At 44.9% G+C, this 21013-nt stretch overlaps 1 protein-coding gene across 2 annotated transcripts in view; it reads left to right on the top strand.

Moving 5' to 3' along the window:
* HDAC1 (histone deacetylase 1) overlaps positions 1–21013 on the top strand; it is a 40519-nt gene that overhangs the window by 7731 nt on the left and 11775 nt on the right. Inside the window, exons 2-4 of one of the 2 annotated variants that reach the window (XM_049774810.1) lie at positions 2789–2901; positions 15218–15335; positions 19740–19814. In XM_049774810.1, coding sequence (XP_049630767.1) covers positions 2789–2901; positions 15218–15335; positions 19740–19814 — 306 coding nt within the window. The remainder of the gene's footprint in view (positions 1–2788; positions 2902–15217; positions 15336–19739; positions 19815–21013) is intronic. The other variant, XM_049774811.1, reaches the window with a different exon arrangement.

The following is a 21013-nucleotide window of genomic DNA, read 5'->3' as shown; positions in this document are numbered from 1 at the left end:
CTCTTTTCTGACAGTCTCTGTCAAAGTAGTAGTAAACAAACTATCGGGTTCTCTTCCTCTCCCATTTGGGTGTTGTAATTCCTTATCGGCTGCTTGCAAGGCAAACGCCGCTGTGCTATCTCTCCGGGCCCGGGAATTACAATTTTTTGGGGGGTGGTCACACTCAGAAATTGCTTGATTCTCTCCCCTTTGGAGAAGCCTGCATTCTCACTCTCTCCCTTCTCTCTTTTTATTTTTTTGTTTTACTCCTCATTTTGTAAATAAAATTATTTTACTTCCAAAAAATAAAAAGAAAACAATATGAAGTAATAAACAGTTATATTTCTATAAACTTTTTTTGTTTTTTGGCTTTTGGTTCACACCCAGTGGCACCCAGGAAATAAAAGTTTATAGGAATATGGGGCCGGAGCTACAGCACAGTGATAAGGCATTTGCCTTGCACGCGGCCAACATAGGACGGACCCTAGTTTGCATTTTGGCATCCCAAGAGCAACTTCTGAGTGGAGTCAGGAGTAACCCCTGAGTGCTACCAGTGTGACCCCCCCAAAACACAACAACAACAACAACAACAACAACAAAAAGAGTAGGAGGGGCTGGAGAGATAGCATGGAGGTAGGGCGTTTGCATTGCATGCCGAAGGATGGTGGTTCGAATCCTGGCAATCCATAGGGTCCCCCGAGCCTGCCAGGAGCAATTTCTGATTGTAGAGTCAGCAGTAACTAACCCCCGAGTGCTGCCAGGTGTGACCCAAAAACCAAAACCAAAAAAAAGTAGGAATAAACCTGATAACCATCAGGTGTGGATCCCCCCAAAAACAAAGGGTTTTGAGGGGCCAAAGAGATAACATAGGTGATAAGACTCTTGCCTTTCATCTGGCCAGTTTGACCCTGGTTTGATATAGTTCTCTGGATATGTGCCCCTGAGCTCTGCATATGGGTTCCTGAACACTGCCAACTGCTGATCATGAGCATGGAGCCAGTAATAACATTGATGAGTATACCTTCAGAAGAAGCAAACAAAAGACTTTGGTGGTGAGATAGATCGCTCAAGAGGCATAGTACAGGCTTTACATGCTGGAAATCTTGGATTCAGTCCCTGTCCTGCACAACACTTCCAACCTTTCTAAGAGAGAATGATGTGGCCTAGAAAAACAGAAAGCTGAAGAGATAGTGTTTGCCTTGCATACTGCATACTGAAGTTTAGCACCTAAGTGGCATATGGCTCCCTGAGCAATGCCAACAATGACCTGAGCATGCAACCAGTAACATTCCTTGAGCACCACTGGGTTTAATCTGCTCAATAAAACAAGAGTTTTTGAGGGGCTGGGGAAATGGCTCTAATCGCTACTGAAATTATTATTATTTTTTGTTTGTTTTTTGGGTCACACCTGGCAGCGCTCAGGGGTTACTCCTGGCTCTCTGCTCAGAAATTGCTCCTGGTAGGCTTGGGGACCATATGGGATGCCGGGATTCAAACCACTGAAATTCTGCACGGAAGGCAAATGCCTTTCCTCTGTGCTATCTCTCCGGCCCCTTTATTTATTTATATATTTTTCTTTGTTTTTTGGGCCACATCCATTGACACTCAAGGGTTACTCCTGGCTATGTGCTCAGAAATCCCTCCTAGCTTGGGGGACCATATGGGATGCTAGGGGATCGAACTGTGGTCCGTCCTAAGTTAGCGTGTGCAATGCAGTAGCCTTACCATTTGCGCCACCGCTCTGGCCCCTGGATTCCTTTTTTTTTTTTTTTTTTTTTGATTTTGGGCCACACCCAGCGGTGTTCAGGGGTTACTCCTGGCTGTCTGCTCAGAAATAGCTCCTGGCAGGCACAGGGGACCATATGGCATGCCGGGATTCAAACCAACTACCTTAGGTCTTGGATCGGCTGCTTGCAAGGCAAACGCTGCTGTGCTATCTCTCCGGCCCCCTATTATAGGGACTAGGAAACCCTAAGGGTTTTTGAAGGGGGGGGGATTGATTTTTATCAAGATTCCTAAGGAGGGGCCAGAGTGGTGGCACAAGTGGCATAGAATTGTGGCTTTTATTAATGCTGGGTAGTGATGATTATTTCTCTGTTTTGAGAAGTAAATGCCTTGGATATACTGTGAAGTGAGTCACCTCATTAGCTGCTTCGTTTTGAAATGAAACCCTTCTCACTATCTTTTGGGGTTTGAAGGTAGAGGAGTAATTGAGATGCTTAAAAGCTAACCTCATAAGGGTTCCTGTTTTTTGTTTTTCTCTTCCACCCCTGTCCTGCCTATGTTTTTGTTTGTTTGTTTTTGGGTCACACCCCATGATGCTGGGGGGGGGAGCGGTTATTCCTGGCAATGTGCTCAGAAATTGTTCCTGGCTTGGGAGACCATATAGGACGCCAGGGGAAAAAAACTGCGGTCCATCCTGGGTCAGTCAGATCAAGGCAAATGCCCTACCGATGTGCCATCTCTCAGGCCCCATGCTTCTGTTTTTGTTAGTGTAATTACACAGGGTTGCACACAGTTGGTCGCTGGGCACTGGAGACCCCAACAGTGGTTTACTTGGGATCGCACTGAGCCCTGCCTGCAGAATGATGCTGGGGATTAAACTCTTGACTCTCTATCGCTCTGGACCCCGACCTGGGACCTTTTTCCTACATTGTTTTTTCCTTTTTAGAGTTACCTTTCCTCGAGGTGGTTGAGGAAGTCAGTAAAATACTAAAATGAGCCAGAAATATTTTATCGTAAAATTTTCCAGTGTGTGTCTGGGAGTGTGTTTGTAGTTCTGCCACTGAAACTTACTTTTCTTCTCCAGGGGATGTTGGAAATTATTATTACGGACAAGGCCACCCAATGAAGCCTCATCGAATCCGTATGACTCACAACTTGCTTCTTAATTATGGTCTCTACAGAAAAATGGAAATCTATGTGAGTTACTGAGAACCCCAGCCCTCCCTAACCTCATCAGTTCTGTGTCCCTGTTTGCCACTTATTATTTCATTTTCACAACTTCATTCAGCAAACATGTGGAATGTGTTCTGTAGTGTGTAAAATAAGTGGCAGATCTTTTATTAGGGGGTGCTGGGGATTAAACCCAAAGACTTATGTGCCGTACTCCCAGGAACCACCCGGGGCATGCTCAGTTTGTATGAACCTAATTGTTCAGTATGTAAAGTTTATTTATTTATTTTTTTGGTTCTTGGGCCATTCCTGGCAGCACTTAGGGGTATTCCTGGCTCTATGCTCAGAAGTTGCTCCTGGCAGGCTCAGGGGATCATATAGGATGCTGGGGATAGAACTGGGTCAGTCTCTTGTAAGACAAACGCCCTACCACTGCACTATAGCGCTGGCCTCTGAAACAAGGTAGGTTTTTTTTTTTTTTTTTTTTTTTTTTTTGGGGGGGGGGGTCACACCCAGCAGCGCTCAGGGGTTACTCATGGCTCTATGCTCAGAAATCTCTCCTGGCAGGCTCAGGAGACCATATGGGATGCTGGGATTCGAACCACCGTCCTTCTGCATCCAAGGCAAACACCATACCTCCATGCTATCCTCTCCGGCCCCAGCTTTTATTTAACCTCACTTAGAAAGATGTGAGGAGAGAGAAAAGGAGGAAATACATGTTTAAGAGAAAACAGGTTTCTCTAGAGTGGAATAAGCAAGCAAGATACATAGAGACAAGCAAGAGTATACATATTCAAGGTTTGAAGAGCAAACCCCATCTTAGAGTTTTGAAAGAGAAACTCAAGGACTGGAGAAATAATGCAGGGATTTGTCTTGTATGTGACTGACCCTGATTCAATACCAGACAACTCATATGATCCTTAACACTGCCAGGAGTAATACTTGAGCACAGATCCAGGATAATCTCTTAGCTAGGTGTTTCCAAAAACAAAATGAAAAAGGTGATGGACCGAGGAATATACAGTGGGTTGGGTGTTTATCTTGCATGCTACTGACCTGGGTTCAATCCCTGGTACCCCATAATTCACTGAGCACTGCCAGGAGTAATCTCTGAGCATAGAGAGAAGAGTAAGCCCTGTGCACTTCTGGTGTGCACTCCTTCCCTCCAAAAAATAAAGATGTTTGGTTTTTGCTATTTTGCGTGTATAGTGCTAGAGATAAAACCCAGAACGTTACATATTTGCGAAGCATGTGCTCTGTTATGGAGCTACATCTCTGCTCTGCTACTGATAACATCCCTCGTGCCCAAGTGAAGAATTTTAAATCAAAAAGAGATAGGAATAGGAATGTATTTGAGAGGTAGGAAGGTTAATTAGCATTTAGTTCTTTAAATACAATGAAAAGGAGCTAAGGACCCATACTGCTTTATGGTTAGAACATAAGAGCTAATTGTTGACACAAAGGAAATAGTTCAAAGGGCTAGAGTACTTGTTTTGCATGGAGGAGGCTCATGTTTGATTCCTGGTACCACATGGTCCCCTGAATACTGGAGCAGGAGGAGTAGCCCCGGAGCATAGCTGTAATGTGGCTCACATTTAGAAGATGCTATTAAAAGTCTGCCTGCGGGCTTGTAGGTATAGTTAAGTAACCTAGCAACAGTTAGTATCCTTTACTATTCCAGAAACAAAAGAGATGAATCTTCTTTCCCAGATGGCTTGAAGCCTCTGGAGACAGCAGAAGTAGTTGAGGAAGCAAGGAAAAAAGGTTGACAGAGGAGCAAATGGACCTTGGGCACAGAGAACTTTTGCCAATATAAAGGGCACCTGGGAATGTTAAACAGAAGGTAGCAGAAGTGTTCCAGGCCTCCAGGGAGCAGAGTAGCCTTCAAAGGGAGGATCTCTGAATGTGGAAGAGGAAGTTTAAGATTTTCCGGAGTTGCTGTAGCACACCACCTCCTTCCTGCCTCCTTCTACATCCTTCTCCTTCAGAATACTTATCAGGCAGATCAGATCCTGCCTCTATTTTTTTTTTTTTTTAATTTTTGTTAAGCTTTATTTATTTATTGGTCTTTTGGGACACACCCAGTGGTGCTCAAAAATCACTCCTGACAAGCTCAGGGAACCATATGGAATGCCGGAAAACGAACCAGGGTCCTCCCAGGTTGGCTGTATGCAAGGCAAATACCCTACCACTATGCTATCTCTCCGGCCCCTCTTTTCCCTATTTTGACAGTTTAGGATTCTTTGTTTGTTTGTTTTTGGGTCACACCCGGCAGCACTCAGGGGTTACTCCTGGCTTTACACTCAGAAATCACTCCTGGCAGGCTCTGGGGACCATATGGGATGCCGGGATTCGAACCACCATCCTTCTGCATGCAAGGAAAATGCCCTATCTCCATGCTATCTCTCTGACCCCTTGACTGTTTAGTTTTATCTCACTCATCTTCATGAATCAACTAAAATACTTTTTTTTTTTTTTTTTTTGGTTTTTGGGCCACACCCGGTAACGCTCAGGGGTTACTCCTGGCTATGCGCTCAGAAGTTGCTCCTGGCTTGGGGGACCATATGGGACACCGGGGGATCGAACCGCAATCTGTCCAAGGCAAGCGCAAGCAAGGCAGGCGCACCTTACCTTTAGCGCCACCGCCCGGCCCCCTAAAATACTTTTTTAAAATAAATCCTTTATTTAGGGCCCGGAGAGATAGCACAGCAGTGTTTGCCTTGCAAGCAGCCGATCCAGGACCAAAGGTGGTTGGTTCGAATCCCGGTGTCCCATATGGTCCCCCGTGCCTGCCAGGAGCTATTTCTGAGCAGACAGCCAGGAGTAACCCCTGAGCACCGCCGGGTGTGGCCCAAAAACCAAAAAAAAAAAAAAAAAATAAATCCTTTATTTAAACACCATGGTAACAACATTGTTCATACAGTCATAGAGGGTGCACTTTTCCTGCCACCCGTGTCCCTGCATCCCCTTCCATCCACTACTATGCTACCCCACCCTGTCTCTGAAGTAGGCACTATCATTAATTAAAGGGTACTTGCATGTCACTTTATTCTCTTTCAGCACCCAGGATTTTTCTTTGTTTGTTTTTTTGGGTCACACCTGGTGATGCTCAGGGGTTACTACTGGCTCTGCCTCTGTGCTCAGAAGTCGCTCCTGGCAGGCTCCAAGTATATGGGATGCTGGGATTCAAACCGGGTCTGTCCTGTGTTGGCCACATGCAAAGCGAACGCCTTACCACTGTGCTATTGCTCCGGTCCTTCAGTTCTTTTTGCTTTTTTGTTTTTTGTTTTTGGGCCACACCTGGCAGTGCTCAGGGGTTACTCCTGGCTCTGTTCTCAGAAATAGCTCCTGGTGGCTCAGGATCATATGGGATGCTGAGGATCAAACCTGGGTCCATCGTGGGTCAGCCGTGTGTAAGGCAAATGCCATATCTCTATGCTATCGCTCTGGCCCAACACTCAGTTCTTGTGCATTACCATACTGCCTTTTATTTTTCTTGTATCTCACAAATGAGTGAGATTATTCTATGTCTATCCCTCTCTCTCTGACTCATTTCTCTCAGCATAATGATTTCTATTTTCATCCATGTATAAGCAAACTTCATGACTTTATTTTTCCTAATGATTTCGTAGTATTCTATTGTGTAGATGTGCCACGGTTTCTTTAGAAATTTGTTGTCAGGCACCTGGGTTGTTTCCAGATTCTGGCTATTATAAATAGTGCTGTGATGAACATAGGAGTATAGAGGGCATTTTTATATTGTGTTTTTGTGTTCATAGGATATATCCCTAGGAGTGGTATTGCTGGATCATAAGGAAGCTCAATTTTCATTTTTTTTAGGAATATCCATATAGTTTTCCAGAAAAAATGGACTTTACAGCATTCCCACCAGCAGTGAATTAGTTCCTTTCTCCCCACATCCATGCCAATATTAGTTGTTCTTATTTTTTGTGATGTGTGCTAGTCTCTGTGGTGTGAGATATATCTCATTGATTTGCATCTTCCTGATGGTCAGTAATGTGGAGCATTTTATCATTTGCCTTTGGCTATCTGTATTTTTTTTTTTCTTTTTGGCTTTTGGGTCACACCTGGAGGTGCTCAGGTTACTACTGGCTCTGGGCTCAGAAGTCACTCCTGGTAGGTTTGGGGGACCATCTGGGATGCCAGGGTTTGAACCTGGATTGGCCATGTACAAGACAATACCTGATTGCTGTGCTATCACTTGGGCCTCTCTGTATTTCTTCTTTTTTTATTTTATTTATTTTTTTTGGTTGTTGTTTTGGGGCCATACTCAGTGACGCTCAGGGGTTACTCCTGGCTATATGCTCAGAAATCACTCCTGGCTTGGGGGACCATATAGGAAGATTGAACCACAGTCTGTCCTAGGCTATCGCGTGCAAGGCAGACGCTTTACCACTTGCGCCATCCATCCTGCCCCTTTGTATTTCTTCTTTGAGGTAATGTTTGTTCATTTCTTCTCCCCATTTCAGATGGGGTTAGGTTCAACTGAAATCTTGTTTTCTTTCATTCAGTGGATTTTGGTAGAGTCAGATCCCCCAGAATTGCATTAATTTTATGAGAACAGTGAGTTGTTTTGTTTATTTTTGGGCCACACCTGGCAGTGCTTAAGGGTTACTCCTGGCTCTGCACTCAGGATAACTCCGGGCAGTGCTTGGTGAACTATATAGGATGCTAGGGATGAAACCCAGATTGATTGTGTGCAAAGCAGGCACATTATCCATAGTACTAATCTCTCTAGCCCCTTTACTTTGATGCTAGATTAATTTATTTATATTTGGGAGGGTAAAGTTTGGTTTTAGGGCCACATGTGGTGGTGTTCAGAGCTTTCTCCTGACTTCCTGCTCAGGTATCATTCTGCCAGAATGGTTTAGGTACCAGGAGGAGGCTGTGGGGACCATGTGGAGTATCAGGGAATGAACCTGAGTTGGTTTTTTTTTTTGTTTTTTGTTTTTTTTTTGGGGGGGGGGGCCACACCCGGCGTTGCTCAGGGGTTACTCCTGGCTGTCTGCTCAGAAATAGCTCCTGACAGGCACAGGGGACCATATGGGACACCGGGATTCGAACCAACCACCTTTGGTCCTGGATCGGCTGCTTGCAAGGCAAACACCGCTGTGCTATCTCTCTGGGCCCTTGAGTTGGTTTTGAACAAAGCAAGTGTTCCATCTGCTGTACTGTTACTTAGTCCCTAGAGTAACTTTTTTTTTTTGGGGGGGGGCACACCCAGCGGTGCTCAGGGGTTACTCCTGCCTTTCCGCTCAGAAATAGCTCCTGGCAGGCACGGGGGACCGTATGGGACGCTGGGATTCGAACCAACCACCCTAGTTCCTGGATGGTCTGCTTGCAAGGCAAAGGCCGCTGTGCTATCTCTCTGGCCCCTAGATTAACTTATTTTGATCCATAGTACCAGGTACTTTAGCATGCAACCAAATTTAGATCTGTTACCAAGAAAGAAGGAGGTATATCACTGTTTGGGAAGAAACCAATAGTTGCTGTCAGAAGAAGTAAGAAATTATTATAAATGACATCATTGTGTGGTGATCTGGTTAGATATTTCTTTACTGATATTTTTGGGGGACTACACCCAGCATTGCTTATGGGTTACTCCTGGCTCTGGACTCAGGAATCACTCCTGCAGGATTTGGGGGGGACCATATGGAATACTAGGGATCGAACCTGGGTTGGCTGCAAGTTAGGCAAATACCCTACCCACTATGCTATCACTTAGGCCATAGTTAGATTTTTCTAAAGCAAAATTTCAGTGTTTTCCACTTACTCTTGGGCTTTTGTTTGTTTGTTTGTTTGGGGGGGGGCCCACACCCGGTGGTTCTCAGGTGTTACTGCTGGCTATCTGTTCAGAAATAGCTCCTGGTAGGTACAGGGGACCATATACGACGCCGGGATTTGAACCAACCACCTTAGGTCCTGGATCGGTGCTTGCAAGGCAAATGCCCCTTGTTTGTTTGTTTGTTTAACTCATTTAGAGAATTTGGTTGTTTTTTTTTTTTTTGGGGGGGGGGTGTTTTCACACCCAGCGGTGCTCAGGGGCTATTCCTGGCTCTATGCTCAGAAATCGCTCCTGGCAGGCTCAGGGAACCATATGGGATGCCGGGATTCGAACTGTCGTCCTTTCTGGGTTGGCTGTTTGCAAGGCAAATGCCTTACCACTGTCCTATCTCTCTGGCCCCTCCACTTATTCTTGACTTGGATCAGAGATCCATATCTGCTATTTTATAGCTGGTAAGGCATTTGCTTTGCACACGACAACCTTGGTTTGATCCCTAGCATCCCATATGGTTCCCTAAGACTACCAGTAGTGATCCTTGAGCCACAGAGGCAGGATTAAGTCCTATGCTCTGGGCCAGAGAGATAGCCCAACAGTAGGGCATTTGCCTTGCATGCAGCTGTTTCAGGATGGATGGTGGTTCTAATCCCGGCATCCCATATGGTCCCCCGAGCCTGCCAGGAGTGATTTCTGAGTGCAGAGCAGTCCTAAGCACTTCTAGGTATGACTCCAAATCAAAAAATAACAACCTCGGGCAAGGAGAGATAGCATAGCGGCGTTTGCCTTGCAAGCAGCCGATCCAGGACCAAAGGTAGTTGGTTCGAATCCCGATGTCCCATATGGTCCCCCATGCCTGCCAGGAGCTATTTCTGAGCAGAAAGGTGGTTGGTTTGAATCCCGATGTCCCATATGGTCCCCCTTGCCTGCCAGGAGCTATTTATGAGCAGACAGCCAGGAGTCACCCCCTGAGCACTGCCGGGTGTGGCCCAAAAACCAAAAACCAAAAAAAAACCCCACAAAAACCAAAAAAAACCAATCTCTTACTCCTGGGATTTGGGACTATACTTAATGGTCAACTAAGTCCAAAAATCGCATGTTGATGCCAGGAAGTTAGCTCTGCAGTTTAATCCCTGACATCCCATAATCCCCTGAATGTTTCTAGGAGCTGCCAGAAAGCAGAGTATAGAGCCTGCCACTGAGCACAAAGCTGGAAGGTATCCCCTTAGCACTCTTAAATGTGGCCCCAAACTGGTAAGATCTTTCTTGTGTGTGTGGGCAGGGAACCATACCCAGAGTTGCTCAGGGCTTCTCATTGCTCTGTGCTCAGGGATCACTCCTGGCAGGGCTTGGTGGACCGTATGTGGTGCTGGGAATCAAATTTTTTTTTTTTTTTTTTTTTTTTGGTTTTTTGGGGCCACACCCGGCATTGCTAAGGGGTTACTCCTGGCTGTCTGCTCAGAAATAGCTCCTGGCAGGTACGGGGGACCATATGGGACACTGGGATTCGAACCAACCACCTTTGGTCCTGGATCGGCTGTTTGCAGGGCAGACACCACTGTGCTATTTCTCCGGGCCCTGGGGATCAAAATTGAGTTGGCCGCATGCAGTGCCTTACCTGCTGTACTATTGCTCTGGCCCTACCATTTTAGTTTGAAGAACATTTCTGTGACATTTCATAAAGCTCCTTTTGACCCTGATGTTATTTTTCTTCCCTAGAGTTAAATTCAGTTTGGTTGTGATTCTTTGGTTCATTATTATTTTACTTTTTTGGGTGATGGGACCACACACTGTGGTGCTCAAAGGACCATGTGTTGCTTGGGATCACACTCAGCTCCTTCATGCAAAGTATGTATGTCTGAACTTTATCTCCCAGCTTCTCCAGTATATGTACTTAATATATGTTTTACTTTAGTGTCTTTGAATGTTATATAAATGGAGCCATATGTTATTTATTATTTATTCTTTTTGGGTGGTACTCAGGAGTCATTCTTGGCAGTGCTTGAGGGACCATGTGCTGTGCTTCTGGGGATTAATCAGGTTGATAGCATGCAAGGCAAGTACCTTATCCCTGTACTATATCACCAGTCTGGCATTTATTATTTGACTATTTTTGGCATAATGCTTTTAGGAGAGTCAGACATGGTACATGTAGCTGTGTTTATTCACAGCTCAAAAAATATACTGCATTTTGTCTTTTTATTAGTAAGACATTTGGCTTATTTTATTTTTAAAAAATTCTATTTTTAGCCATGACAAACAATTGCTATGAACATTTTGGAACATGGTTTTTTGTTTTTCCCTGTTTTTCCTTTTGAGGGCACACCTGGCAAGGCTCAGGGCTTACCTCTGGCTCTGTGCTCAGAGATCATTCCTGGCTGTACATGGGATACCATTTGTGGTGCAGGGGATCAAACCAGTGTTAGCAATGTGTAAGGCAAGTGCGTTGCTTTCTATACTATTTCTCCAGCCCTTGTTCTGTTTTTATATTTATTTATTTGCTTTTTGGGCCACACCCAGTGACACTCAGGGGTTACACTTGACTATGTGCTCAGAAATTTTTCTGGCTTGGGGACCATATGGGACGCCGTGGGATCAAACCGTTGTTCATCCTAGGTTAGCTTGTGCAAGGCAAACTGCCCTACTGCTTGTGCCACTGCTCCAGCCCCAATTGTTCTTAGTTGGACCTCACAAATAGAATGTATGTTAACTAGTCCAGGCATGGAGCACTGCATTCCTGGTAGTGGTGGGAGACAATATGGGATGCCTGGAATCGAACTCAGGTAAACCAGCCACATGCAAGGTAAATGCCCTACCTACTGTGCTGTCACACACGCACATCCTTCTGCAACCTTTTAAAAAGGATAGATTTTGGGGCCGGAGTGGTAAGGTGTCTGCCTTTGCGGCTCTAGCCTAGGATAGACCGTGGTTTGATCCCCTGGCATCCCATGTAGTCCCCCCAAGCCAGGAGCAATTTTGAGTGCAATTTTGAGTAATTCCTGAGCATCACCAGGTCTGCCCTCCCCCCCACCAAAAAAAAGGATAGATTTTATGTTGGGACATAATAAAGCAAATTTATTTTTCTTTCTTTTTTTTTTTTTTGACCACACCCAGTAATGTTCAGCGGTTACTCCTGGCCTATGCATTCAGAAATCACTGCTGGCTTGGGGAATCATATAGGACACCAGGGATCAAACCCAGGTTTTTTCTGGGTCAGCCTCGTGCAAGGCAAACACCCTACCCCCACCCCCCCATGCTATCATTCCAGTCCCAAAAAAGCAAACTTATTGAAGAGTAGATTTGAGAGTTGGAGCATGCAAAAATAAGTTAGAGAAAGGAATGTAGGACAATTGCAGAATGAAAATGTACGTGCTCAAGAGGTAGACTAGGGGGCCAGAGGGAAGCTGCAGACATTATTTTTAAGGGTAAATAAGTTTTTTTGGGGGGTTGAGTCATACCGGCAGGACTCAGGGTTACTCCTGGCTCTGCACTCAGAAATTACTCCTGCCAGGCTTGGGGACCATATGGGATGCCTGGATTCGAACCACCATAGCTCCTTGGTCAGCTGTCTGCATTGCAAATGCCCTACTGTTGTGCTCTCTTCAGTTCCTCAAAAAATAATTTTGATTAAAAATAATTATGTGGGCCCGGAGAGATAGCACAGCGGTATTTGCCTTGCAAGCAGCCGATCCAGGACCAAAGGTGGTTGGTTCAAATCCCGGTGTCCCATATGGTCCTCCGTGCCTGCCAGGAACTATTTCTGAGCAGACAGCCAGGAGTAACCCCTGAGCACTGCCGGGTGTGGCCCAAAAACAAAAAAACAAAACAAACCAAAAAAAATTATGTAAGTTATATCCAGTATTTTTTATGATAATGATGCTATAAAGTTAGAACTTTAGGGGCCAGAGTTATAGTACAGTGGGTAAGGTGCTTGCCTTGCATGTGGGTTCAATTATTATTATTTTTTTTTGGTTTTTGGGTCACACCTGGCAGCACTCAGGGTTACTCCTGGCTCTATGCTTAGAAATTGCCCCTGGCAGGCACGGGGGACCATATGGGAAGCCGGGATCCGAACCACCGACCTTCTGCGTGAAAGGCAAATGCCTTACCTCCAATGCTATCTCTCCGGCTCCCTGGGTTCAATTCTTGGCATCCCATCTGGACCCTCGAGCCCTGCCAGGAGGAATTCCTGAGCATCACCTGCTGTGGCCCAAAAACAAACCAAAAAAATTTTAGAACTTTGTCACAAAAAGAAAATCGGAAAAGCCTCCATGGGCTGGAGAGATAGCACAGTGATAGGGCATTTGCCTTGCACGCAGCTGAACCAGGATGGATGATGGATGATGGTTCAAATCCCGGTATCTCATGGTCTCCCGTGCCTGCCAGGAGTGATTTCTGAGTACAGAGCCAGGAGTAACTCCTGATAGCTGCTGGGTGTGACCCAAAAACCAAAGAAAAAGGAAAAAAAAAAAGAAAAACTTTGAACATATAGAGGTTTGATAAAGCAGCTGCTAATCAATAGGGAATTAAAGAAGGCATTTAAATACTTAGAGGGGCAGAAGTGACAGTTCTGTGGGTAAAATGCTCGCTTCACATGAGGCCAACCCGGGTTTGAACCCCATATTCCTTGTGATGCCTGACCATTGTTGGGTTTACCCCAAAATGGAATAGTACCTAGTGTTAGACCTGGGGATGTGTTTCAGTTGTAGAGTACCCGCCTTATATGCATGAGACAGTCTAATCCCTGGCACTCCCTCATTTCCCGCAGGGTGATCCTTGTGTCAGCTCTTTGGAGCACCACAACCATGTTGTTTTTTTTTTTTTTAACAACCATGTATTGAAGCACCACATTCAGGTATGCGATCCCTACCACAGCCAAATATTGTGCCCTGGCACTACAACAAGCCCATGCACCCCAGACATTGCAACATTAAGAACAAAGGGAACGGGCCCGGAGAGATAGCACAGTGGCGTTTGCCTTGCAAGCAGCCGATCCAGGACCAAAGGTGGTTGGTTTGAATCCCGGTGTCCCATATGGTCCCCCGTGCCTGCCAGGAGCTATTTCTGAGCAGACAGCCAGGAATAACCCCTGAGCACTGCCGGGTGTGGCCCAAAAAAAAACAAAAAAAAAAAAAAAAAAAAAAAAAAAGAACAAAGGGAACGGTAAGGTGTCTGTCTTGCAAGCGCTAGCCAAGGAAGGACCACGGTTTGATCCCCCAGCGTCCTATATGGTCCCCCCAAGCCAGGGGCAATTTCTGAGTGCTTAGCCAGGAGTAACCCCTGAGCATCAAATGGGTGTGACCCGAAAAAACCAAAAAAAAAAAAAAAAAGAGAGAGAACAAAGGGAACTGAGGAGATGGGTGCATGTGTTGAATGGGGTGGGGTGGGGTGGGGTCCCTGGGATTGATCTGATCCACCACACTGCTTGGAAATGACTGAATCGATAATATTACCCAAGCCCCACCAGGAGTTGCTCTAAAATCAAAATAAACTGTAACAAAGAAAGGAAAGAGAAAAAACAACTGGAGACAAATAAACATAGGAGTTGTCAAAACCTCTGAAACAGAGCCAGAGAGTAACTGAAGGAAGTTAATTGGAATAAAGGTTACTGTAAACAATAACAACAGGGCCAGAACGATAGCACATCTGTAGGGCATTTCCTTGCACACAGCTGACCTGGAATGGACTCATGTTTGATCCCCAGCATCCCATATGGTCTCCCGAGACTGTCAGGAGTGATTTCTGAGCACAGAGCCAGGAGTAACTCAAGCACCATAGGGTGTGGCTCCAAAACCTAAAAGTAATTAAACAAATTATTATTTTTTAATGGGCTTTGGGCATACCTGGCTATGCTTAGGTGTTACTTCTGAATCTGTTACTCCTAGTGGGCTAGGGGGACCATATGGGATGCTGCGATTCAATCCTAAGTGGCTATGTGCAAAGCAGATACCATACCCATTGTGCTATCACTCCAGATTCCTAACCTAAACATCTAAATATTGCTTTGTGGCATATATGCTTTACGTGGTGAATAAAATAACAATTCTTTGAGAGTTTTTTTTTGGGGGGTGGGGTCACATCCGGTGACACTCAGGGTTTATTCCTGGCTATGCGCGCAGAAATCACTCTTGGTTTGGGGGACCAAATGGGATGCCAGGGATCTAACTGCGGTTCATCTTAGGTCAGCCGCTTGCAAGGCAAACATCCTACATTTGTGCTATCGCTCTGCCCCTTTGTTTTTATTTACTTATTTTGGGGGGGGGTTTTGGGTCACACAAGGCAGCGCTCAGGGGTTACTCCTGGCTCTTCGCTCAGAAATTGCTCCTGACAGGCTTGAGGGACCATATGGGATGCTGGGATTCAAACCTCCGTCTTTCTGCATACAAGGCAAACACCTTACCTCCATGCTATCCCTCCGGCCCCCCTTGTTTTTATTTTTTATAGCACCTAACTCAATGCTGGCTAGAAAGGAAGTGTTCATACTAGACTGACTAAAAACTGGCATTAAAGACTAATATGTCCTTTTTCCACTCTGTCCTCCAGCGTCCTCATAAGGCAAATGCTGAGGAGATGACCAAGTATCACAGTGATGACTACATTAAATTCTTGCGTTCCATCCGCCCAGATAACATGTCTGAGTACAGCAAGCAGATGCAGAGATGTAAGTCCTATTTGTTCTTACCCTAAGTTCCCTTTTTTGAAGCTCTCTGTAGAATACAACTGGATTTCTTTTTGGGGTGGGGTTTCCTCTGAGTTTTGGTGCTCTGGAAGCATACCAGACCAAATAGCCCCAGTGATGTCTGAGGGGGAACCATGTGGTAAGAGAAATCAGACCCTCACATATGCAAGGTCGATGCTTTACCAATAGCCACACACCAGCCCAGATCTCCCTTCAAATAGAAGGGTCCAGAGATAGAATAGTAGGTAGAATGCTTGCCTTGCATGCAGGTAACCTGGGTTCTATCCCCAGTCATATAACTATATGGTCACTTGAGCACCTCTAGGAGTAATTCCTAAATGCAGAGCCATGATAATCCCTGAGCATTACTGAGTATAGCCCAAAAACAAGAACCAAACCAAAAAAACTGTAGAGAATGACCTTTATCCAGTTAGGGTCCCAGTATCATGCCAGGAAAACTGATTATTTTTGTCTTGGGGACATACCTGACTGTGTTCACGTCTCAGTTCTGTATTCAGGAATCATCACTCTTGGTGGCTTTCAAGGGGACCTTATGGGATACCAAGAATTGAATCCATATTGGCTACATGCAAGACAGTTTGGATTTGGTTTGCTTTGTTTTTTTTTTGTTGTTTTTGTTTTTGTTTTTGGGCCACACCCGGTGGTGCTCAGGGTCTACTCCTGGCTGTCTGCTCAGAAATAGCTCCTGGCAGGCACGGGGGACCATATGGGACACCGGGATTCGAACCAACCACCTTTGGTCCTGGATCGGCTGCTTGCAAGGCAAATGCCGCTGTGCTATCTCTCCGGGCCTGGTTTGCTTTGTTTTGGGTCACACCTGGTGGGCTCTGGAAACCATATCAGGTGCCAGAGATAGAACCTAGGTCAGCTGCATGCAAGTCAAATAAATGTCCTCTTCACTGTACTGTAACTCAAGCCTTAGCATGGCAAGTGTCCTATTTACTGTACTATCTAGTGCCTCAAAAATTGTTATTATGTTGGAAATAGCACCAGCTTGTAAAGGTGTTTTCTTTTTTTCCCCCAAGTCATACCAGTAGTCGGGTTATTTCTGGTGGTACTTAAGGGATCATGTACTGTTGGTGGCCAGAGCATTACCGCCCACATATAAAGCATGCACTCACCCCATTGAAGTATATCTAAGACTCTAGTAGCTTTGAATTTTAATTTACTGGACTGGACAACTCTCAGATGTTTCTTTTCTGACATAAATTGGATTATATTTCATTCAGTTTTAACTTTTTATTTTGTTATTATTGATTGAGCAATTAATGCCTTTGATATACTCTAGGATTTTCTACACTCAGGCATCATTCCTGCTGGGCTCAGGGGACCATATGTGGTGCAGTGATTTGAACCCAGGTCAGCGGTGTGCAAGGCAAGATCTTTTTTTTTTTCTTTTTGCAAAAATGCTGATGGGCTGGCTCAGCTCTTGACTCTTAGTAGTTGTTTTTTTGTTTTGTTTTGTTTTTTGTTTTGTTTTTGGGTCACACCTGGCAGCGCTCAGGGGTTACTCCTGGCTCTACGCTCAGAAATCGCTCCTGGCAGGCTCGGGGGACCATATGGGATGCTGGGATTCGAACCACTGTCCTTCTGCATGCAAAGCAAATACCCTACCTCCATGCTATCTCTTCAGCTCCTCTTGTCCTTTTCATTGATACATAAACTGAAGCCCAGAAAGGAAATGCCTTTCTTTTTTTGTGTGTGTGTAGGGGCGGGTAGGGTATGGTTTGGGCTACATCCAGCAGTGCTCAGGGGTTGCTCCTGGCAGGCTCAAGGGACCATGTGGGATGCCAGGGATTGAACCTGGGTCCATCCCAGGTCTGATGAATGCAAGGCAAATGTCCTACCACTGTGTTGTCACTCCTGCTCCCAGGAAATGACTCACATGGTGATGCAGCACAGCCATCGTGGAGAATGGAGAATGGAATCTGAGTCTCTTGATTCTGGTGCACAGACAGTGCTGGGTGTGACCAAAAAATAAAACCCCAAACCTAAAAAGAAACATTTTCCCCAAAATTCTTGTCAGCACAGTTGTGTTGTCTGGGTATTAGTACTTTTTTTGTTTTGTTTTGCTTTTGGGTCACATCCAGCAGTGCTCAGGGTTTACTCCAGATTCTGTACTCAGAAATCACTCCTGGCAAGCTCGGGGACTATATGGGATGCCAAGGGTTGAACTGGGTTGGCCACATGCAAGACAAAAGCCCTACTCACTGTGTTTGCTCTGGCCTCTTTATTTCTGCTCTTTTTTTTTTTTTTTGGTTTTTGGACTACACCCATCGTACTCAGATGTTACTCCTGGCTCTGCGCTCAGAAATCTCTGCTGCCAGGCAGGCTCAGGGGACCATATGGGATGATGGGAATTGAACCCGTGTCCTTTCCAGGTCTGCTGTGTGCAAGGCTAATGCCCCACTGCTGTGCTATCAATCTGGGTTACATTTCTACTCTTGAGATGTGAACTTCTATACTATTATTATTATTATTATTATTATTATTATTATTATTATTATTATTTTGATTTTTGGGTCACACCCGACAGCACTCGGGTTACGCCTGGCTCTGCGCTCAGAAATTTCTCCAAGCTGTCTCGGGAGACCATATGAGGTGCTGGGTTTTGAACCATGTCTGGCCTCGGTAGGCTGCATGCAAGGCCAACGCCTACCTCTGTGTTAATGCTTTGGCTGACTTTAATGCAGGATTCCTATCTAGTTGTATGAGTCTCTAACCTCCAAGTGTGCTTCCCTTATTTTTCATTTGCATTATTATTTGCATGTGTTTCCACATTATGTGTAGTTTGTATTTTTATCCCTTTAGGCCTGAAATAACTTTCCAATGTGTCACTCATCAATGTAAGTAGCACGGGCACTGGACTGTGAGATTCAAAACACCTAGACTGACTCTGGTTCACACTACATGCTTGTATAATCACAGACAAATTACTTAACTTTATATCTGTTTATTTCTCTCACAGTGAGGTTGATAACTACTTTGTCTACTGGTGGTCAGGAGCTATTCTAGGTTCAGTTCTTTTATTTATTTATATATTTTTTGGCTTTTGGGTCACAGCCAGCTGCACTCAGGGGTTACTCCTGGCTCTATGCTCAGAAATCAGTCCTGGCAGGCTTGGGGGACCATATGGGAAGCCGGGATTCGAACTACCGTCCTTCTGCATGCAAGGCAAATGCCCTACCTCCACAGTCTCTCCGGCCCCTAAATCTAGGCTTCTTTTTTTTTTTTTTTTTTTTTTTTGTGGTTTTTGGGTCACACCCGGCAGTGCTCAGGGGTTGCTCCTGGCTCCATGCTCAGTAATTGCTCCTGGCAGGCACGGGGGACCATATGGGATGCCGGGATTCGAACCGATGACCTTCTGCATGAAAGGCAAACGCCTTACCTTCATGCTATCTCTCCGGCCCCAAATCTAGGCTTCTTATATTGCAAAGCATGTGCTCTAGGCCACTGAGCTCTAGCGCCTTCAGACATAGAAGGATAGCACTTGAATACTACCTCTGTCATTTACTACTAATTCTTCTTTTCATGTTAGTTTCCCAATTTTATATAATCAGAGCAGATCCTATACCTGAAATTGTATGAGGATAAATGATTTTGGGTCTTTTAAGCATTTAGCAGTGTTGGGCTGTTAAGTATTCTGCGAATGATACTTATATAGGTGTTTGTTTTTTCCTCCCTTATTGATTAGCAATAGATAGACAGTAGAGGATAAAATTTTCTCTCTCAAGGAGAGTACACTAACATTTTACATTAACATTTAACATTTTAAGTATTTATTTGCTGTTAAATTCTTCCCTATATGAGCATATCTATCTTCTCAACAGTTGGGTAGTGTGGATGCCATTGCTTGATAAATATAATGGGCGGCATGGGGTCTAAGAGGTAGTACATGGGGGTAAGGTGCTTTTCTTGCAGTTGGTTGACTCTGGTTTGGTTCCTCAGTACCACATATGGTCCTCTGAGCACCCAAATGTGTGTGACTCAAATGCTCACTCCCTGTCTCTCCCCCACTAAAAAGATACTGGATCAAAGCTTAGAGACGTGGAATAGCTTGACTCAGTCACACATTCAGTAAATAATAGCAGACCCTGATCTGGTTTAGAACTCTAGAAGCTTTGGAACAAAAAAAAAAGTATATATATATATTTTGGTTGCAACAGTTGTGATTGTGGGTTACTCATTTCTTGGTGCATAGGGGTCATGAGGTGTTGGGTTGAACGTGGTCCTTCTGCATGCCAAGCATGTTTTCCAGTCCATTTAACTATCCAGAATTTGTGTTTTTCCCCTTGGTCATTTAGAAGTATGTAAACAAAAATAAGGAAAATTATAGAAATGAATATTTTGCTTATTTCTTTTCAGTTAATGTTGGTGAGGACTGTCCAGTATTTGACGGCCTGTTTGAATTCTGTCAGTTATCTACTGGTGGCTCTGTGGGTAAGGAAGTCCCTCTTGAGTGCTCTGCTGGTCTTCACTATTGAGATTGGCCTGCAGGTCACCATTATCCCATGCCAGATGGGCCTGTGATTTTCACTTTAAGTCTTCAAAATGTCCTTAGGGCTCAGTCTCAGCCCAGAGTTAATCGGACATGGCACTGACAAGTGTCCTTGACTGTCCTCTCCTACTAAGACAATCTTATACATAAGAATTCCCCACAGACCTCACGTGCTTGTTGAGATGCTATACATACTACCAATTTGTGGGCTGCAAAGTACTATAAAACAGGAAGTGTCAACATCTGTGTCATACTAAAGAGCATGGTGATTGCTTTTTGAGGTCAGAATGCTCTCCACCATTCTCCTACTCTCTTTTTTTTTGGGTGGGGGGCACACCGGCATCTTTCAGGGCTAACTCTGTGCTCAGAAATTACTTGACAGGCTTGGGGGACCATATAGGAAGCCCAGGATCAAATCAGGGTTGGCCACATGCAAGGCAAACACCCTACCCACTGTGCTTTGGCTCTAACACCTAAGTTCTTTCTTAATAAATATTTTTCTTGGGGTTGGAAAGATAGTATAGCGGTAGGGTGTCTGCCTTGCATGCAAAAGGATGTTGGTTCGAATCCTGGCATCCCATATGATCCCCTAGCCTGCCCAATATGATTTCTTTTTTTTTTTTTTTTTTTTTTTTTTGGATTTTGGTTTTTGGGCTACACCCGGCATTGCTCAGGGGTTACTCCTGGCTGTCTGCTCAGAAATAGCTCCTGGCAGGCACGGGGGACCATATGGGACACCGGGATTTGAACCAACCAGGTCCTGGATCGGCTGCTTGCAAGGCAAACACCACTGTGCTATCTCTCCAGGCCCCCAGGATGATTTCTGAGCATAGAGCCAGGAGTTGCTCCTGAGTACTGCTGGGTGTGATCCAAAAAACAAAAAAAAAATATCTTTTTATATCATCATTTTTTTATATCATCCCCTGCTCTCCCAATAAAATCTAAAAAAACAGATATAGAGTTTTTTTGCAGATGGCTGAAAACTGGGTTCTATCCCCAGCATTGTTTGGTGGGGGGAGAATTAAAGAGAGAGAAAGAGAGACAGAGGAGAGAGACAGAGACAGGCTCAAGGGATCATATGGGATGCCAGGGATCGAACTTGGACCTGTCCCGGGTTGGCCACATGCAAGGCAAATATTTG

The sequence above is a fragment of the Suncus etruscus genome, chromosome 6 (assembly GCF_024139225.1).
Source record: "Suncus etruscus isolate mSunEtr1 chromosome 6, mSunEtr1.pri.cur, whole genome shotgun sequence".
Lineage (NCBI taxonomy): Eukaryota > Metazoa > Chordata > Mammalia > Eulipotyphla > Soricidae > Suncus > Suncus etruscus.
Note: the sequence above shows the minus strand (reverse complement) of the source record. Positions and strands in the feature narration are given on the sequence as shown.